Source organism: Squalius cephalus (genome assembly GCF_949319135.1).
Source record: "Squalius cephalus genome assembly, chromosome: 1".
NCBI classification, from domain to species: Eukaryota; Metazoa; Chordata; class Actinopteri; order Cypriniformes; family Leuciscidae; genus Squalius; species Squalius cephalus.
In genome coordinates, this window is record NC_137122.1 from 23,022,368 (window position 1) to 23,045,007 (window position 22,640).

At 36.7% G+C, this 22,640-nt stretch overlaps 1 protein-coding gene across 1 annotated transcript in view; it reads left to right on the forward strand.

The window, feature by feature from the left end:
* hook2 (hook microtubule-tethering protein 2) overlaps window positions 1-19,102 on the forward strand; it is a 24,623-nt gene extending 5,521 nt beyond the window's left edge. The window contains exons 6-22 of the mRNA XM_079882558.1: window positions 895-962; window positions 3,173-3,235; window positions 3,328-3,399; window positions 3,494-3,657; window positions 5,475-5,615; window positions 8,573-8,774; window positions 9,965-10,075; window positions 10,171-10,252; window positions 10,458-10,524; window positions 11,488-11,625; window positions 12,554-12,641; window positions 13,451-13,485; window positions 13,569-13,651; window positions 14,051-14,154; window positions 14,244-14,351; window positions 14,495-14,566; window positions 17,907-19,102. Of these exons, the coding sequence (XP_079738684.1) occupies window positions 895-962; window positions 3,173-3,235; window positions 3,328-3,399; window positions 3,494-3,657; window positions 5,475-5,615; window positions 8,573-8,774; window positions 9,965-10,075; window positions 10,171-10,252; window positions 10,458-10,524; window positions 11,488-11,625; window positions 12,554-12,641; window positions 13,451-13,485; window positions 13,569-13,651; window positions 14,051-14,154; window positions 14,244-14,351; window positions 14,495-14,566; window positions 17,907-18,038 (1,730 nt within the window). The 3' untranslated portion in view covers window positions 18,039-19,102. The remainder of the gene's footprint in view (window positions 1-894; window positions 963-3,172; window positions 3,236-3,327; window positions 3,400-3,493; window positions 3,658-5,474; window positions 5,616-8,572; window positions 8,775-9,964; window positions 10,076-10,170; window positions 10,253-10,457; window positions 10,525-11,487; window positions 11,626-12,553; window positions 12,642-13,450; window positions 13,486-13,568; window positions 13,652-14,050; window positions 14,155-14,243; window positions 14,352-14,494; window positions 14,567-17,906) is intronic.
* Window positions 19,103-22,640: the final 3,538 nt, after the last annotated feature.

Here is a 22,640-nt window from a genome sequence, read left to right on the forward strand (position 1 = left end):
TTGGGAAAATGTTAATAATATAAGTAACAACACATGCAAGCCACAATATCAACTTTTGACAACACAGTGTTTAATTTTTAAAAAAAAAGTGTTTTTTCCATTTCCTGAAAAGTAGCGTTTTTGGGGATGTGAAGTTTCCACCGGACAGTGGCGTTATAAATGCATTACAATCGGTTTATCACTGTAATACAATATTCAATTGAACTGGTTTGCAAAAAACTGAATGGAAAGTAGACTTGGACCCAGTAGAACAAATAAATATATATTTAAATAATTTCTAGTGATGCACGATATATCGGCCACCATCTCGGTATCGGCCGATATATGTTCATTTTAAATGTTATCGTTATTGGCTGGATAAGAAAATTTGGCCGATATATTAAAGCTTCAGCTGAGACACTTCAGATGCGCACTGTTCATCATGATGGTTTTGACCAGCTTGAAATATGATTGAAATCACTTCAAAAACAGAAAATACAGTAAAGTGCAAAATGTTCTGTCATATAGGCTACATAAAATTATAATAAGAATGATGGCTTTAAATTGTGAGACTTTTGTTTTTGTAATTAGGCTCTCAAAAATTATCAAATTTATCGGCCGATATATCGGTTATCGTTTTTGAAATATAAAGAATTATCGGTTATCGGCCAAAATGTTCATATTGCATCCCTAATAATTTCATATTTAAATATGACTCATGTCATTCTACCCCAGTGCAGTTATCGTTTACTGAACCTTCATATTTTCTGTATATTTCCTGGTTGAATGTAGATGAATGACTTCATAAGGTGTATGTGTATTAATCTCAGAATGATTTGAACACAATGAAGCTGTAAAGTAGCATTTATTTGTCTGACAGATGTCATAATTCTGCTGTGATTGTGTTGTTCACAGAGCACATTCAGCAGATCATGACGCTGGAGGAGTCAGTGCAGCACGTCGTGATGACGGCCATACAAGAGGTATTCGGTTTCTGTGCCACAATAACACTGATAAACAGGACTCAAAATAACCACCGTTCAGTTATTAATTATTTTACTGATAATGCAGAAACATTTTACAACACTTCAGTGAGAGCTGCCCTCAGAGAGTCCTGGAGTGAGGGAGATTTCCTAATGTTATCTTATGTCAGCTAACTAGTAGCATTAAAGACCAGAATCGCGTTTTCTGATGTAAAAATATAATAAACACAACCCAGACTGAACTATTTCTTAATTCATAATCATTTTAGATCATCAATTCTAATTATTCCCTTAAAATGAGACTGCTTTTCTAATATACACGTTTCCTTTGAATCAAGTGTTTAATTGCTGTGATTCATCCGGTTGGTTGGATTTAACACTTCATTGTCATTAACTCTTTGGATATTTTAAGTTTTATTTCTCTCTGCTCAATCTGAGCCCTCGCTCATGCCAAAATTTTGTCCAGAAGAAGAAATTCCTGTTTTTATATGAAATGTTTTAATATTAAAATACTTTAAATGATTATTTTATCATATTATTATTATTATTATTATATTTATGTAATGTTATATATCATATTGTATTTGTATGAATGTACACAGCCAGAAGTCAATTAAATAATAATTATGATAAATTACAATTAATTTTGTTTATAAAAAATATAGAATAATTTTTATATCATACTATTACTATATTACTTGCACTTAAAACAATAATATAATTATTATGTAGTATTTTATAGAATATAATATTTTATTTGTATGAATATGTATATTTAGCTAGAAGCCAATGAAGTAATAATTATTTATGATAAATTGTTAAATTTATAGTATAATATAGAATATTATTTATGATTAATTGCAATTAATATCATTCAAGATATAATATAGAAATAATATTAATATAATATTATTAATATAATGTTACGCAAACATAATACTATAATTGTATAATATATAATATTTTATAAAATATTATATAGAAATGTTGTATTAAATTATAAAGCCAGAAGCCAATAAAATAATAATTATGATGAATTGCTTTATAACATATAGAAATGATTTTCTTATCATATTATTAATATATTACATAAACTTAATACTATAATATGATTATTTATATAGTATTAAATAGAATGTAATAATGTATTTGTATGAAAATGAATATAGCCAATGAAGTAATAATAATTTATTTATAAATTAAAAATAAATATGATTTATAATATAATGTATAATTTATTACAATGAATTTTATTCATGATATAATATAGAAATACTATTGATATATTATTCATATAATATTACATAAATTTAATACTATAATGATTATTTATATAGTATTAAATATATTTATGGAATGAAGTAATAATTATTTATGATTAATTATGATACATTTAATTTATAATATAATATAGAAATAATATTCATGTCAGCGAATACTTTAACATTTCATATTTTAACATTTACATTATTAATGTAAAATTACATAAATATAATACTATAATTTTATAACTATACAATATGATATAGAAATATAATATTGTATTTGTATGAACTGATATAGCCAGAAGCCAATACAATTATTATTTAAGATAAAGTGTGATTAATTTAGTTTATAATATTGAAATATTATTCATATCATATTATTAATATATTACAAACTTTATACTATAATATATGATTATATAGTATTAAATAGAATATAATAATGTATTTGTATGAATATGGATATAGCCAATGAAATAGTAATTATTTATGATTATGATGAATTTGATTTATTATGTATAATATTAATTTTTTTCAATCAATTTTATTTTTGATATAGAAATAGGAGACTATTTGAACATTTACATGATTAATCTATTATTACATAAATATAATACTATAATTGTATAACTATATATATGATATGATATGATCTAGAAATATAATATTGTAGTTGTATGATCTGATATAGCCATAAGCCAATTAAGTAATAATTATTTATGATTAATGTCTAATATAATGCAGAAAGGTGCCGTCACAGTGTGTTTCTCTGTAACTTCGTCCCTCAGGCTTGTTTTCCTCATTCCACAGTGATGATGAATGCAGTCTCCTCATTGATCTCTGTGTAAACTCGGCCTTCTGGGAGAAGAGAACGTGTGTATCTAAAGAGCAACTGGCTGACATGTGACTCGATCTAATGAAGACGTTACTGTGTGTGTCTTTCAGCTGCTCACCAAAGAGCCTGTGCAGGCAGCAACTCCAGAGTCGTACGGGGACTTCGACAGTCAAGTGAGTGTGTTTGTGTGTGGTGTTAGGGATCGAACAGGCTCCTGTTTTCCCTCATTATCTCACTCTCTTCTGGCTGTTTCCCTGTTCCACAGTCCAGGAAGTATTATTTTCTGAGTGAAGAGACCGACGACACGTCCCAGCGCTGCCGAGAGCTCCAGCAACAGGTGACCCGAACTAAACGCTGGTAAATGTGTTCAAGAGACCATCTCTGAGGTAAAAGCTGAGGTGTGTGTGTGTGTGTGTGTGTGTGTGTTTCAGCTGTCGGTTCTGACGGAGGAGAAGTCCTCTCTGCAGCTGGAGGTCCAGTCTCTGCGGGAGCGTCTGACCCACTGCGAACCGTCTGACGTCTCCTCCACCATCACCAACAAGAAGCTTCTGCTCCTGCAGAGTCAGATGGAGCAGCTGCAGGAGGAGAACTACAGGTGTGAGGCCCCTCGCGCAGCTCCACCACGGGGCTCAGTAGCTCCGCCTCGGGGCTCACTTCACACTGATCCTCCACATCTGACTCAGAGTTACGGTCTGAACTATACAAGCAAAACCGTACAAAACATAACTTTTCATGTGAAAATATGAATTTCAAGTTTTAAATTATTCGATTGTGCTAGATTAGTCATGTAGACAAATAACATATCATTAATAATGAATCACTATTATTATTATTATTATTATTGTTAATTATTATTGTCATTGTTGTTTTTATTATTTATAATATTAATTATTTGTTTGTGCTAGATTAGTCATGTAGACAAATAACGTGTCAGTAATCATAATTAATAATTAATCATAATCATAATTATTATTGTCATTCCATTTCAATTATTATTTCCATTTTTATTTCTATAATTTTTGTGCTATATTAGTCATGTAGACAAAAACATTTGTTGCACAAAACGTCATTAATCAATTATTTTTTATTACTACTATTAATATTGTTTTGGTAGTAATAATTGATTGATAATATTAATTTTATAATATTTATGTAATAATCATACAGTATGTAGTTTTTAATTATTTCCTTTAATTTTATATTATTATCTAGCATTTGTATATCATACACGAAATTATTTATCAAAATAAATCAATTGTATTGTACTATTATTCTTTATTTATACAATATCCATTCATACAAATACAATATTATATTTCTATGTAATATATTGAATAATTAAATATAAAACTATATATTATATGTAATATTTTAGTAATAATATGATATATGTGATTTCCATATTATATTATAAAAGCATTCATAGTTAATCGTTAATTACTTAAAGGGATAGTTCACTTTGAAATTAAATTTTGGTATGTTTTAGCTTACTTCAAGGGCATCCAAGATGTAGGTGTCTTTTTTTCCGCAGTAGTTTCAATTTTGATATTTTTAGGTCAAACCGTTCTTGTCTGTCAGTCATTTCATGCAGGTCTATGGATACTGTCTGAAAGAGCATGCACAAAGTCCAAATTAAAACAATTCCCCATCGTAAGTACACATTGATGGCCTAAGACGAGCGGTTTGTGTGAGAAAACGAACAGTATTTATATAGTTTTTACCTCTTATACACAGCCACGTCCCAGTGATCTGAGGGCGCGAGCGCATCCTGGTGTGTGTCGTGTGCGCAGACTGGTGCATAGATATATATACACTAGATGTCGCCTTGGCTACGGCAGTTCATTGGAATGAATGTCTTTAATGCGACATCTAGTATATATATATCTATGCACCAGTCTGCGTACACGTCACAGCAGGAAGCGACTGTCAGACAAGAACGGTTTGACCTAAAAATATCAATTAATCCATAGCGCTTGTTTTATCACCACTAAAACGGACCAGAATGAGATCTCAGTCCACTTTCAAATCCAGATCCAGTGTGAATGCAAAGACTGCCGGGTCCTTTTTGTTCTTTCAACCTTGATATCATATATAAGATTCAGCAATATTAGATGTTAAATGTTAAAACACGTGATCCATACTAACACTTTTTCTCTTCTCTTCTGTTTCTATATCTATTAAAAAAAATTACTGCGTTAGACTAAACTGGGAAGGATCACAGCACTTACATATTGTTGTCCTATTGTTAGTTTAACCACTTCTATTCTCCTCATTTGTAAGTCACTTTGGATAAAAGCTTTGGCTAAATGATTAAATTTAAATATAAAACGACATTATTCGTCATAATTATTGCATGTGATTTTTGACCAAGCCGAGTGCCTGAATCGTGTGTCTGGTTATGTGTGTGTTCAGGCTGGAGAGCGGTCGAGATGACCAGCGTGTGCGAGCAGATGTTCTGGAGCGAGAGGTGACGGATCTGAGGCTGAGGATCGAGGAGCTCACCAGCCTCGCTCAGGAGGCCCAGTCCCTCAAAGACGAGATGGACATCCTCAGGTCAGAGACGGAGACATGAAGAGCCTTATTTTAACGATCTAAGCACATGATCTAAAGCAAACATACTTAGGCTGTGTCTAAATCCACCTTTGATAGTTTAACGATGGGAAAAATGGTCGCCGCTCCCAGCGCATGGTCTTAAAGGGTTGGTCCCTATTCTCTTAATGAGTAATGGGTGTGTTTTGTGCGTAACGTGCAATAATCCAATCAGAGCCTCATCTCCTATTCCCTTTAAAAGCCAGTTGCGCTCGCCATGGCGGATTTGCTATTTACATGGAGGAATTTGCAAGCGGAAAAACTGAACGCTTCTCTAGCAAGGAAACGGATCGAAGCGAGGAAACGGAGGAAGCAGGGGTTAAAGCAAGCAGAGCATTTGCGGGACAAAATGCATTACTTGCGCGCTTTTTAAATACTCTTTAAAGGGATACTTCACCTCTGGAAAGATGAATGTGTATTTAAAATGGGTAATTTATGTAAAGAAATGTGAAATTATTTTTGAATTTGGAGATTTCTAGACTGAGAAAAGCCAGAAAATGTATTTTTGGCTCATGTGGATGAAAGACAACAACTCCCAGAATGCACTTGCTTCGCTGCCCTAGGAGGCCACTCCCAAGCCACGCCTACCGGTAAGAGCACGCAGTAAACAACAAGACTAGGCTACTAGTGAGTCTCCGTGACGAGTGTGCCCGGGATTTCGAGATCGCCCCAAAATGTCCGGGTTTCGGCTTTTGCGTTCTACAGTCGCCATTCATTATGTTTACTTTGGCGAGCAGGACGAGGTTGAGGGGCGCGGGAGAACGGCGCGAGGCCGGTGGTGTGAATCCTGAGACGCACCGGTCTCGTATCTCTCACAGATATGATTTTCTTAGCAATGTTAAAATGCACATTAACCGATCACTAGGGCTGGGTATCGTTAAAAAAATTTCGATACCAATACCGATACCGATACCTTGATTTCGATACCGGTTCCTGAACGATACTTTTTTCGATACCAATTTTATGAAATCCATTTTAACAAGATTACATAACACATTACCTCAGAAAACGTTGGTTTTATTTTTTCAGTTTGACTCATGCTCCTTAGTCAGTGCACAAAGGAACAAAAAAAACACAAAGGAACAAAATATTCCTTATACATATACATAAGGAACAAAATTTTTTTTTTATAAAGAGCTCATGCTCACCAAAGCTGAATTGGTTTGATCAAAAATACAGAAAAACTTGTAATATTGTGGAATAGTATTACAATTTAAAATCTTATTTGAATATATTTCAGAATGTAATTTATTCCTGTGTTGTCAAAGCTGAATTTTCAAAATCATTACTTCAGTGTCACATGATCCTTCAGAAACATGAAAACAGTTTTTGGAAACTATGATACATTTTTTCATGATTCTTTGATGAATAAAAAATTCAAAAGAACAGCATTTATTTGAAACCGAAATCTTTTGTAACATTACACATGTTTTAAGGTCATCTTTGATCACTTTAATGCATCCTTACTGAAAAAAAATTCTGACTAACACATTTTTGAACGGCAGTGTACATTCAGTAGGTCATTATTGCAATATAAACACTGTCAGAGTGATCAACAAGGTATCTCTTCATTTACCAGTCGAAAACGGAGCCACTTCTGCTCTTATGTTTACTCCGTGCACTGTCAAGGGCTTCATCATATCTGTTGCGGTACCGATCTTTGCAGCAATTATTTTTCCGCAAATACTGCATTGCGCGCTGTTGGCATCAAGCCTGGAGAAATGTAGCCACACTTTTGATCGACTTTTCCACATCTTTAGGGTATTGTGAGTGTGTGTGCTCGCGTCTCATATGAGAATGTGCGTGGACAATTTGTGCGCGCGCGCGTCTTATATGTGCGAGGAGAGTTCCACGCGTCTCGGGTGTGTAGAGTTCACGTGTATGTGCGCGAGCGACTTTAGGCGTGTCGTATTTGTTTTTGTTTGAGCACTGACGTTGACGAGTTAACCCCTTAGGTATCGAAATCTGGTACCGAAAAACAAGTAATTTTTCGATACTCGATAGTATCGAGGCAATTCGGTCGGTACCTAAAAAGTATCGAACTCGGTACCCAGCCCTACCGATCACTTGTTTAGCGTTCATGTAAACACTACATTAAATGTAAACTTTACATTCAGATTCACCAATCGAAATGAATTCAGTTAGATTGAAACAAAAGGTGTGCATGTAAACAATGAATGGAGACTGCAGAAAGCAAAAGCCGAATCCCGGACATTTTGGACGATCTCGATGGCCGGACATGTCCGGGAAAAAGAGGATGGTAACCTCTAATCAGCTTCCTCCATAGAACAAGAGCCTGCTAGCTTAGCTTCCACTGACACTGTGTGTACATTCTGTGAGTGAGATCCCACCTTCTATGTGCGGGTTGAAAACATGCGGGACAGCCCTTACTACTGGCTGTAGTCTTTAGCCTCTGGCCAAAAAATCCTCCGATGACGCAAAATGACGATTTTTGCGTCATCAGAGGATTTTTTCCAAACAAAAAATACATAAATCTCTCATCTCGGGGGGGATATGAGGGTGGAAAGCATGGTAATTCGAAAATACTACAGGTTTTCTACTAATACAAAGCTTAATGCTAAATCCTGAAGTATCCCTTTAAATAATATTGCGCCATTGACTTTAGACCAGGTTTCATTTGGTCAATGGCTCAGTCTATTGCCTCAAAATAGCAACGCGCCTGAACACACCTCGTTTTCAGACCAGCTGATGCCCATGGGCGCACAAATAAGTGTAAATGCATTTACTATTAAAACAACGTGGTGCAGGACGTGAAAATGATAACTGCGTCAGCCTGAAACTAGCAAAACACACTTGCGTCACACCTGTGGCTGCATTGCACTGGGTTTATGATGGGGCCAAGATCCTAACGTGAAGCACAATCTTCCTTCAGTCGTTGATCGCTTGTGTTTGTGCTTCAGGCACTCGTCTGACCGCGTGAGCCGCCTGGAGGCGATGGTGGACACGTACAAGCGCAAGCTGGAGGATCTGGGGGATCTGCGGCGACAGGTGCGCCTGCTGGAGGAGAGGAACCACGTGTACATGCAGCGCACCTGCGAGCTGGAGGAGGAGCAGCGCAGGGCCAACACCATCCGCTCGCAGCTCGACTCCTACAAGAGACAGGTGAGAACATGAGCACTAGTGGGAGCGTTCACATGGACACTGCTAGGGCTGCAGCTGTCGATTATTTTAGTAATCGAGTATTCTACCGATTATTCCATCGATTTATCGAGTAATCGGATAAAAAATGGTGGGAATAAAAATAGAACCAAGTGAACAACGGCCTTTAAAAGAGTGCAACGTAAGTGAATCAATCAAAACTAACTTTAGTTACTTTTGTACTGTAATTTCCTATCAACACTGTGAAGCTGCTTTGAAACAATCTACATTGACTTGACATGTCTTAAAATGACTTAAAATACAAATATATAATAACAAGCAATAATAATTGGTTAAAATAAAGTATCAATATAAGTAATCAAATGGGTTTTATTCAACAACACTGTTAAAATACACCATGTAAAACGAATGATATAAACTAATATAATCATAACTTATGTACATTACGTGTTATAACAATTGCCTACAGAGGGCGCCAACGACCTGGTGATAGTTTGTGTTACACTAAGGCATGATCAAATCCTTGTTTAATTTTGGCCAAACAACATTTAATTCAAATGTGCACTTAATCTTTAATATTTGGTCACTTCTGTGCGATAGAAATGCAACAGCCGCTGTAATTTCTTGAACAAGAACATGTGCAAAACATGCAAACTCAGTGCGAGGGTTTAAACTTTTATTTTGAAATCACGACGAACAACAATTTAGAAACATATTTATGTATACGTTATAAATCTTGTGAAATGGTGCACACTGCGTTCCCAGATGAACGTTATTAGCCACACAAACTCACAGCATGCAGAGCTGAGGTGCTTTTAACATGTAATCTGCACGCATGTAAATAATAAAAGCGTTGTGCTTCTCTGTGGGAAAAAAACAGTGCATATATTTATTTAACTGAATCGCAGCCTTTGTGATGCTATTCACAATAGCACTATGCTATATTATGATTTTAAATGGTTTTAATATATCGCGTAGCCTTAGTAAACAGTGTAATAATGCGGTTCATGGACTTTTGTCTGTGGAATGAGCCATTTCCGGTATTTTGCCCCGTTACTCGACACGGGTAAATTGCAATCGAGCACTCGACTTTAATCGAGGAATCGTGGCAACCCTGGACATGGGCTGATGTGTACAAGAGTTCAGGAAACAGCTGGACAGATGAATGAATGATGGGTGTTTCCTTTCGTCAGGCTCACGAGATGAGCGCTAAACACTCGGCGGAGGCCATGAAAGCTGAGAAGTGGCAGTTTGAGTATAAGAACCTCAATGACAAATATGAGACCCTTCTGAAGGAGAGAGAGGTACAGAACTGACCGCTCGCATCGAATGAAATTCACTCTGTGCTTGTGAAAATGACTCTTACAGTAGCGCTTTGTGTGTGTTGTGTATGATGTAGAAGCTGATATCTGAGCGAGACACACTGAGAGACACGACTGAAGAGCTGAGATGTGCTCAAGTGCAGCAGCAGTGTTTAACAGGTCACACACACACACACACACACACACACACACACACACACACACACACACACACACACACACACACACACACACACATTCACTCACACAATCACTCACACACACATACACCACCATAACCTGACACCATGTACCAGCAGAAGCCCCGCCCCCTCTCTCACTCTATTGTCCAATCAGCTCTGTCCCTGACTCTGTGTGTGTGTAGATTCTCTGAGTGGAGATTCAGGAGCGGTTGGCAGCTTGGCATCAGAAATCATGCCAACAGAGTTCAGGTGAGAAACATTGATACTGCTAAATTTAAAGTAGTACTTGTTTGTTACACTTTTTACTAATAATTTTTGCAAGAAACGTCATATATATATTTTTATTTATTTAAATAGATCATTTTTATATCAATTTATATTTTAAATATATAAAGCATATATACCTATGTGTTTGACTCGGTGTTGCCAGTTATTTTAGTATCATTGAGATACTATTATAGTTTTTATTTATATTTTGAATTACATTTATTTTTATATTTTCATTTTCATTCTAGTTTGTTTCAAGTCTGTATAGTTTTTATGAATTTCAGTTTTAGCTATTATAGTACATCAAATTAAACTAAAGGACAATGACAAATGTTGCTTTGGCAGCTAACTAAAATAAAATACAGTAAGTGTTTTTTATATTTTTTATTTTCAGTTAAAGTTAAGTTAACTATAAGAAGTTAACTATAATAACTAATAACTGTAGAATTATTATTATTTTTTTTAGCAAAATAATTTTAAGTACTATTTTAATTCCATTGTATAAATATATGAGGGTTTCCACACTTTGTGTGTATGTATATATATATATATATATATATATATATATATATATATATATATATATATATATATATATATATATATATATATAACTTTCATCGATTTCATCACTAATATTTTGTCTAAAACTTTCTTTTTGGGATCCAGATTTTGTACCAGACAATTACTACTGTGATTTATGAATTTTTATAAATTGTATATATTATAAAATATATGTATATTAAATAGAATATTATCTACTGTGATATAATAGAGTAATAAATATAATATATAGTAGATATATTGTACAGTGTATAATTATTCAATCTGATAATCACAAACTCTAAAGACTGACCACCTTGTATTATTTCAGTAGTGGGTAGTAATTGTTTCTATAAGTAGCTGGTGTGAATCGTCTATTTTGGTGTTTTCTGTGTGTGTCAGGGATACAGTTGTGCGTCTGCAGCAGGAGAACAAGATGCTGTGTGTTCAGGAGGAGTCGTACAGACACAGACTGGAGGAGCTGCAGACTCAGCTGGAGGAGTCACAGCGCTGCCAGAACACACTGGAGACTCAAAACAGGTGCGTGTGTGTGTGTGTGTGTGAGAGAGAGATCAGGAGCGAGTCTGATGAGTGTTTCAGTGTGTTGGAGGAATGTGAATGTTATGCACTGATATGAGCTTGATATGTGTCAGTGGCACATGATCCTTCAGAATTAATCTGAATTACTTTAAACTTTTGAGCGGTAGTGTACATTAGGGGTTGAAGGACTTCAGATTTTTTAAAGTCTACATTTATGTGATGAAAGACCAGTCGACTAGTCACTGATGACGTCATTAATAAACAAATAAGCCTTAACCTCGAGCTGAGACTCGAACGCTGGTTGCCTTGTGCACAGCTGTGGCATATGACACACCGCTCCTACATAACAGCTTATTTTATCAGTTCTTTTGTCTTGGGGTTGTTAAATTTCTCACAGATTTCAGCTCACTCTAAATTAGATACAAAGTAGCACAGTAAAGCTAACATTTATATGAATGCGCTGTGGGTTTTAGTTACTAAGAAATATATGCTAGAACTTTTCAGTTTCTAAGCTATTTTATTGATAAATGACAGAACAGTTTATAATGCATTTCTGCGCTACTGAATGATTCTCTGCGTGCAATCTTCACATGATATGCGTGCCTCTTTGTGTGTGTGTATGCGTAATGTAGCAGTAGTTTAGAACAACGGTTAACTTACCTGTACAATAAGCTGTGTAAAACGTGTATTCATGCGATCAATTTTGAGCATCCAGACGGTATAATCAAACATATCTTGTGAAGCTCTCTGACATTTATTTGTCATTTTAACTGTAAAAGTGGACTTCAAAGATTTATTATCCTGTTGCGCCCTCTATAGGCCATGAATGATCATGACTGGTCATGGCAGAGCATTAAAGTGGACTAGTCTGTTCAACCCCTTGTGTGCATTATCATTTGGCGTCTGACGTGTTGTCTGTGTGTGTCAGGTTGAGTCAGCAGCAGATCTCCCAGCTGGTTTCTCAGATCGAGGAGCTGCAGAGAGCTTTACAGGAGCAGGACAGCAAAACTGAGGATGTCAGTAACTCACTCACACACACACACACAGACACACACACACATCTTAATGACTGAACTCATTCCTCACATCATGATTGTGTCCGAGCTAAAATCACTCATCTGAAGTTGAGTCTAAATCCACACACATAAACACACACACACACACACACACACACACACACACACACACACACACACACACACCTGAATGACTGCACTCATTCCTCACATGATGATTGTGTCCGAGCTAAAATCACTCATCTGAAGTTGTGTCTAAATCCACACACACACACACTGCTGCTGTCTGATCTGGACGATCTGCCTCTCAGCTGGAAATCACCACCAGTCAAATCCCAGTGAAAGTCATACATTGTTTCCTGTCAAAATATTCAGTTTCCTTCAGAAACACCTCATCACGGATGTTCAGTGTGTGTTGAGCGGAGGATTCAGAGGCGCATCTCCTCAGACAGCAGTGACTGAGTGATCTCCATCTGTTTGTGATTTATGTAATATCACTCACCTGATCATCTGATCCCGATGCAAATCCACTGTTTTTCCCGTAAAAAAAATCTCACTGTCTCTGTCTGGTTGATGAATGTGTGGAATCTGTAACTTGTTTTGTTTGCGGTGCTGAAATTAACACCTGCTCGTCTGTTTTTATCCGCCCACTTCTCCTAATCGACCAATCATCCGCCGCCTCAGGTCATCGTAAGTACTGCCCGTCTGCTCTCTGATTGGACACTGATTGTTACTGTGTTGTAAATGTGCTGTGATGGACACACACTGTCATCTGGCGCTGTCTCACGTGTTTGTTTCTTTCCCGACAGTCGTCGCTGTTAAAGAAGAAGCTGGAGGAGCATCTGTGAGTGTCTCTGATCTCTGTGAAGCAGTGTTGCTCATCAGATGTGTGTGTTAATGTTGTGTGTGTGTGTGTGTTCTCTGCAGAGAGAAGCTCCACGAGGCTCATTCTGACCTGCAGAAGAAGCGAGAGGTCATCGATGATCTAGAGCCGCCGGCGGACAGTAACAGTGAGTAAACACAAAGGTCAAAGGTCATCCTGATTATCAGCTCACAGACACTCTCGTACACAACATTACAACGACATAGTCAAACCTAAATCTATTCAGACATCTTCAACATTTCTCACATTCTCACAGTTTATTCACTGTAGTTAAGAAAATGGTAATTAAAGAAATTCAAAAAGAAATTATGACAAGCAATGCTTCATTTAGTTCAGTCAGTGGTGTAAAAAGGTTACATTAGCAATTAAAGAAAAACACTTAAAGGTGACATATTACGCCCATTTTCACAACATGTATTAGACATCTATGGTGTCGCCGGAACAAAATATCAGTGTTTTTGAGAAGTGGTCTTATGGAAACATCTGTGTGTGTGTGTGTGTGTGTGTGTGTGTGTGTGTGTGTCAGTGGCGAAGAAGGTCGATGAGCTGCAGGAGATCCTGAAGAAGAAGGATGAAGACATGAGACGAATGGAGGAGAGATACAAGAGATACGTGGACAGAGCTCGCACGGTCAGCTGACCTCAGCTTTACTCATGTGCATTGATATATATACAGTATATATCTTTCTGCATCCTGTCATATGTGTGTGTGTGTTTCAGGTGATTAAGACTCTAGACCCGAAGCAGAAGAGTAACACGGTTCCTGCTGAAGTTCAGGCCCTGAAGAACCAACTGACAGAGAAAGACAGGAGGATACAACATATGGAGGTCTCACAGACACAGACACACACACACACGCTCTCTCTCTCTCTCACACACACACACACACACACACACACACACTGTGACTCTGTGACACACTGTGTTTTACTATGGTAATGATGGTCTTGTTCTGGTGTGTGTGTGTTCAGCATGATTTTGAGAAGACTCGCTCCAGACACGACCAGGAGGAGAAGCTCATCATCTCGGCCTGGTACAACATGGTGAGAATACTCCAGATCAGTCAGAACAGCTCGTGTCCAGTCGTGTTTTAATATTATTTAAATACTAGTAGGCCTATAGCTTTTATTCATATTTTGTTAACACTGAAAAATGATGTATGGGACCTTAAAACTACACTGTGTGATTTTTACCCCCATCTAGCGGTGAAATTGTATATGACTACCCAGTGAATATTAGTTTCTGTTCCTCTCAATTCCGAGGGCGTTTTAACTTCTACGGTGGCCGTATTATTCCAAGATTAACATGGCTTCCAGTTATCGACTTCGTCCATGACAATAATAAACAATACGTCTAAAATGAATAAAACTACAGGACAGATGTCAGGAGGTAAACGTCACCCTTGGAATCGGCTATCCCAGCATAATCAGATTAGGCTAACGTTACAATGTGTAACGTTACAAAGTAAAAGAAATTAAAAATAACTAAAATTTACAGTGTCCTTTTTTTATATAGCTTAAAAAATTGCGCCTTTAAAACTATTCATCACCTGTGATCCGTCGCAGCACAGATTTATGTTACAAGGTAAACAATACTTTTTCACCATTGACGCGAGGATGAAGTTATACTAGAGGTCGTTCTGGTGTTATGCACAACAATGCTATGGTTAGACAAGCAACTATAAAACTTCGAATTTACACAAATGAATTACAACAGGTCGAATTACCTGTCGAGAAGAAAGCAGGCAACCTCGGCGTCCGTTTTAAAATCTTTTCTCCTCATGAGCTCTTTCCATCTGGGAAAAGTTACTCCAATATTGACTATGGTCTTGCTGATTTGCCTGTCGCGTTGACGTTTTAATTCTCTCTTTCAAATGTGAGTACGCACGCACACACACACACACACACACACCACACTATATTTCAAATCTGCCGGCACTCGAGAGCTCGCGAGTAATCTCCCCCTCGCATTCATCCACAGTGTCACTGAGTGAAAAACGCAAAAGGCGAAGCTTGAATTTACAGGTATGTCCCTCTTTGGCTAATGTAGTTTCAAGATGGAGGAGCAACATGGCGACCGGCATTCGAACCCCTCACCCGTATGTACTTTCAATGGCAGATTATAAACTTAAGAGAATACTTTATTACTTGAAAGAAGTAAATATACATTAATGAGCACATATATTTTTGAAAGAACTAAGTGTTTTTTGCTAAGAATCAACTAAAAAAGTTACACAGTGTAGCTTTAAGTTTTACCAAAATATTAATTAACAATGAGCAATACATTTGTTACAGTATTTGTTCATCTTTAAAGGGTTAGTTCACCCAAAAATGAAAATTCTGTCAGTAATTACTCACCCGCATGTTGTTCCAACCGCGTAAGACCTTCGTTCATCTTTGGAACATAAATTAAGATATTTTTGATGAAATCTGAGCCTTTTCTCACTCCTCCATAGGCTGCTAGGTGGCCCAAACTTGCTGGCCCAGAAAAGTTATTAAAGAGATCGTTAATATAGTCATGACTACAGTGGCTGAACCTTAAGTATATCAAGCGACGAGAATACTTTTTGTGCGCAAAAACAAACAAAAATAACGACTTTATTCCACTATTCATTTCCTTCTCTCTCGACCTCTAGTTGGTTCACGTAGTGTTTTTGCGCAGCGCGTCTGTGTTACATGTCACCACGTAGGCTCACTATTATAAACACTACGAGGCCCAGAGAGAAGGAAATGAATAGTGGAATAAAGTCGTTATTTTTGTTTGTTTTTGCGCACAAAAAGTATTCTCGTCGCTTGATATACTTAAGATTGAGCCACTGTAGTCACGACTATATTAACGATCTCTTTAATAACTTTTCTGGGCCAGCAAGTTTGGGCCACCTAGCAGCCTATGGAGGAGTGAGACAGGGCTCAGATTTTATAAAAAATATCTTAATTTGTGTTCCGAAGATGAACGAAGGTCTTACGCGGTTGGAACAACATGAGGGTGAGTAATTACTGACAGAATTTTCATTTTTGGGTGAACCTTCCCTTTAACATGATTTATCATTGTTAATTCAAATTAACATTAACTAAGAAATGCTTTAGAATTATTTTTCAAGAATTTTTCAATCTAGTACTAACGTTAAATATATTTTTTTACATTAATGTAAAGAGATGCCAGTATTTTTAATTGGCTTTAACTTTTATATTTTCAGTTTAATATTTAGTAATTTTGTTGTGTACTTTTGTCATCTTTATCAGTCAATTAAGGTTTAGTTTTTTTATTTCAGTTTTAGTTTTTGATTGGTTTCAGTTTTAATAATAACCCTGCATTTGACATGCTCTTGTTTGCTACAGTAAATCATTTATCCTTCAGTGCGTGTAAACAAACATTAAACACATTTACAGTAAATACACTTACAGCGGGAGTCTGTTGCTCAGGAGGGGTTAAAAGCTGAAATGTCACTCATATTCTTGCATTAATTATTCAATGTTTTATCAGCATTATTTGTTATATAGTTGTGACATGGTTTTGGATATAGATGTAGTTTTCCAGTCAGGGTTGGTAAAAATGGCAGTCTGGAGAAACTTTGTGCATCACTTGACAATACAGGCTCATTTATTAAGCATATTTTAGAGCATTTTTAAACCTTTCTTAATGTTAGTTAAAATATGACAATTTCGGCAATATTTTACAATAATGCTTCGTTTTGTAATTACGATTTAACTTTATTATACTGCGGAAAATATAACTTAAATATATATAAATACAAATGTAACATTATTTATATTAAATGTCATAATATTTGAATGAAAACTCATAATTATGACAGGATCGTAGCAATGAAAAATTGTTGGAATGTGGTTATACTTGTATGAAACTGTCGTTGTTGCACATTTTAAACTTGCTCCTCATAAACTGTCATTGTTAATGTAAACTTTGAATTGCAAAGAAATAAAGTGGGTACCGCGGGGAAAAAAAGTCAGAATACTGTAGTAAGAAACGAAGTGGGAATTTGGAAAGAATTAAAGTGGGAATTGCAAAGAAATTAGCTCAGAATTGCGAAAAAAAATGCAAGTCAGAATAGTAAGAAACAAAGTGGGAATTGCAAAAAAATAAACACTGAATTGCAAAAAACAAACACAGAATTGTGAGATATATTGAGTCTGAATTGTGGAAAAAAAAATAATGTTGGAATTGCGAGAAACAAAGTCGGAATTGCTTTTCTATTCCGTGGTGGAAACAGACTTCCATAGAGGAGCAAGCTGAAATAATTTTCTGTAAACTCAACAGCACTTTACAGATATGCTGCATGTTGTGCATTTAATATTCGACTGGAGCTCTACAATCCCCCCGTTCCTGTCATTAACCGTCCGCTCTCTCCGTCTCTGTGATCCTCAGGGAATGGCTCTCCATCAGAAGGTCGCAGGAGAGCGATCCGGATCCGGTTCAGGTTCGGCTCAGTCCTTCCTGGCCCAGCAGAGACAGTCGACACACACGCGCAGAGGCCTGGCCCGTCTGCAGCCCAGATGAACACACACACACACACACACACACACACACACACACACACACACACACACACACACACACACACACACACACGGCAGTGGCCTACTCTTGACATCTCTTTCAGCACTTTGTGATTGTCCTGCTGAGAACGTAATAATTATTATTTTATTGTCTTTTAGATCAAGTTTTGTTTATTTTTAGCTGACCCGAGTGTCAGTATGTAGTTGTGTCTTATTTTAGTGTTAGTTGGGCTGCAGGAGCGAACGAGTTTAATGAATTAGATCAAAGTTTTGATTGTTTTAATGATGTTTTGAGGGTTTTATTAATGTTGTATGGTAGCTTTCTGTGTTTATCAGGGTAACGGTGCATGTGTGAATGCACTTAAAACACACCCAGTGCCTTCAATCATCCCTCCTCTGACAGCTGTCAATCATTGTGTGACACAACTCATCACAAACCAAACTCTCAATGCTGGGATGCCTTGAATGCATCGAACAAATGAAGTGCTTTTTTTTTTTTTACATATATATAAATAATTCCCATTTAATCCTAGTTTGATTGTGTCTGATTAAATGTGAATGTGGAGCTGGAAACGACACTAGATGAAATGCTGGAGGATCTTCTACCCGCACATGTTGTCATTTGCATGTGAAAACTGTTGCTGCTTCACCATTTTTACAATGGTTGTTTTTTTAACTTCACCAAAGTAAGTCTGCTGCTGAAGGACTGATCCTGTAGCTTGTATTTATTGATCTTCAGATCTTCACTACTGTACGTTCAGAAACACTACTGATCTCACCCTTATCAGTCAAAACACTGAGGTTTGTTCGCTCACTTCAGAGGTACGATCTCCAGATGTGTATGTGTGTGTGTTCTGCAGTTTTTCACTGTTTTTTTTTTTTTTTTTTTGCTCTATGAATGTTCAGTCACAGAGATGATGTTCTGTGTGTGTTTTATCACAGTGTTTTCATTGTTCAGTCATGTTTTTGGTGTTGGACTGATGGGGTCGGTACATACATAAATCACTTTAATCTCACTGTCCTTCTCTTTGCACTACAATAAACGAGATTATTGGTACAAAAATAAGCAGTTTTTGTGTGAGTTCATTGTGACATCAGCTAAAGAGGTGTATGTATTTAAATAAAGCCCCTCGAACTTGCATATGGACATATTTTGAGGTCATCATTCCATAGTCACACAGCCTGTTTATTTTAATTGGGTGCTATAAGTAGCCTAGGGGACGTTCTTACAGAACGTTTTTCCTTCTAGGCCGGGAGCCAGGTCCACTCCTCAGGATGTTTTTTGCTACCTTTTTTCACTATTATTTCCTATTATCTTATACCTTGGGCCATCACAAGTTGATAATGACCACCCCCAACTCGGCCCCGTTTGGTCTCAGGGGCCTAAAAACACCTTTTTGGGAAAAGCTTTTGGTGGAATGATGTAATTGTGAATATAAAGGTACTGCAGCTACATAAATGGCCATATAACCCTAAAATTTTGCATGGTGTATCCTGATACATAGAGGAAACTAGAAAAAGATTCTGGGCATTGCTGCCTTTTTTCTGTCAAATATCACCCTCAACATGCCCCAAAAGACTAAAAATGGCTGTCCGCCTGACAAATTGTCATCAAAAGTGATAATTTTCAAGCATTTTATTATATTAGTCTTTTGGGGCATGTTGAGGGTGATATTAGATAAAATTGTGCAGATTACAAGCAATATTATTAATTATATGTAACACATTAGAATTGAGTAATAATTAATCAAATTAATTCCTTAAAAGTTAACCATTTAAAAAATTTGAAACAAAACATATCTGAATAACAGACAGACGTCAAAGATGAATTAAGAACTCTTTATTTTGTATTGCCAACATTGAAGACACCTGGTGTTAACAAACAGAATCACTGAAGGAGAAAACCGTAATTTTAAGTTACCATCATGGGGATCGGTGTGTGTTTTAGTTGGGCTCTTTACCCTTAAACCATTAACTTTAGATTTTGTTTGACTGCTGTATTTGAGTTATAACAGCCAGATGAACAAATAGAAAAGGTGATCTGATGATGTTGGTTGTGATTTAACATTATCATTATTTCACAATCATTTGACCTGAATCATTGAACTCATATAGAGCCCAATTTCTGAGTTAGATATACTTTATTAATTATAGCAGCACTGTCCATGTACAGCATAATATTTTTAGACTTTTCAATGAAATCCATATGATCAAATCAATAAAAAAAAAAAAAACAGGAAGGCACACACTTTTTATGTATACACACAGACATCAAGAATTCACGTATGAATCTCAGCAATGGTAACAAACAGATCACAAGCTCATTATTTATTCATGCAGCAATGCATGATGGGAGCCATGCAGGGGCGTAGTTTGTGGGAGGGTTAGGGGGGAGATAACCCCCCCAATATTTAAATCTATGCATTACAACCCCCCCAATATTTATACCATGATCACATGAAAAATATGCAGAATAATTTTTCAACCCCCCCAATGTTCAAACCAAATCTACGCCCTTGGAGCCATGAATGAGTTTTGATTGGTGGCACCCAGAATGCACTGCAACATGCTTTATAAATGTCACCATTGTTGAGATTCACAGGCTGATTTAGTTTAAATTTAGTAAATTCAACTCAAAATAGTTTAGCTAAAATGATGAATATAATGAATCTGAAGTACAAAAGTTCACCCTAAGTCAATCAGCTATATTTGAGGCATAAAGATTAATAAAAATAAAGTATTAAACATACATTTTAAATGATAATAATGGTAAACACATCAAAATTATAGTTATGATTAACACATCAACATAATGATGATTTCTTAAAATATGATTACATTTGATTAAATGTTATTTAAGATCTAAATGATTGAATGATAAAACCATAAGTAAATGATAAAACATAAGTAGATAGATAACTTAATAATGATAATAATAATAATATATTTTATTTGTAAAGCACTTTTCATTGTTAAAAACAATCCCAAAGTGCTACACATAAACAAAATTAAAAACCAGCAAGAACACTTAAAAAGTTAGCAAAAAGTAAAAAATGATTGTTTAAAAAGAAATGTTTTTAGTTCTTTCTTAAAAGAGTCCATGGCTTGAGGAGCCCTTAGGTTTTCTGGAAGGGAATTCCAAAGACGCGGCGTGGCTGAGCAGAAGGCTCGATCCCCCATAGTGCGGAGCTTAGTTCTGGATGGTTGCAGAAGAGCTTTGTTTCCAGAGCGGAGGTTGCGTGAAGAGTTTTGTGTTGCAAGTAGTTCCTTTAAGTAGGGGGGTGCGTTTCCATGGATGCATTGATGGGTAAGTAAGATGATTTTATAGTTAATCCTGTATGAGACAGGGAGCCAGTGGAGTGAGTGAAGGATGGGTGTGATATGGTCATATTTCCTTATCCTCATAAGGATCCTGGCAGCACTGTTCTGAATGTATTGTAATTTTTGTAGACTTTTGCTAGGAATCCCAAAAAGGAGAGCGTTGCTGTAGTCCAGCCTGGAGGATACAAAAGCATGGACAAGTTTTTCAGCATCTGACAGACCAAGTGTGGGACGGAGTTTAGCAATGTTCCTAAGATGATAGAAGGAGGTCTTACACAGATGTTGTATGTGGGCGTCAAATGTGAGTTGAGCATCAAATCTTACTCCCAGGTTGGTGACTGTCGATGATAGTGGAATGTTTTGACCAGAGAAGGTGATGTGCGTTATAGGTGATGACTGGACCTGGTGTGGTGTACCAACTAAAATAGCTTCTGTTTTGGAGCTATTTAGCTGTAGGAAGTTTGCCTTCATCCATGCCTCAATCTCCTCAAGGCAGGAGCTCAGAGATGACAGAATGGCTGTAGATGAAGTGAGGTTGGTTTTTATATATAGCTGAGTATCATCGGCATAGCAATGAAATGATATTCCATGCCTGTTGATTATGTGGCCAAGGGGAAGAGTATAGATGGTGAACAGAATCGGGGCGAGAACCGACCCTTGAGGGACACCACAAGTGACTGTATGCGTCTGAGACTTTACACCTCCCAAGGAAACATACTCTGTTCTTCCAGACAGATAGGACTGGAACCAGCTCAAAGCAGTGTCAGAGAGTCGGATAGAATGATGGAGGCGCTGAAGGAGGATATTGTGATCAACCGTGTCAAAAGCTGCAGATAGATCCAGTAGGATGAGGAGCAATGGTGTGCCGGTATCAGCCGCCATCAACAGGTCATTTGTGACCCTGATCAGGGCTGTTTCAGAACTGTGAGCGGAACGGAAACCGGACTGAAATTTTTCAAAAAGGGAGTTTGAATTTAGATGATCCTGAAGATGGGCAGCAACAACTTTTTCTAGAACTTTGGACAGGAATGGAAGGTTGGAAATAGGCCTGTAGTTTGCAAGAACTTCAGGGTCTGAATAGGGGTTTTTTAGAAGGGGTTTGATGATAGCAGTTTTAAGAGCAGATGGAACATGACCAGTGTGTAGAGAATGGTTGATGACTTTGGTTATTAAGGGATTAAGAGAGCTGATGTGTGTTTTCACCAAAGCTGTAGGAAAAGGGTCCAGCATACAGGTGGAAGCTTTCATCCTGCTGATGATGTCCTCAACTTGTTGCTTAGAG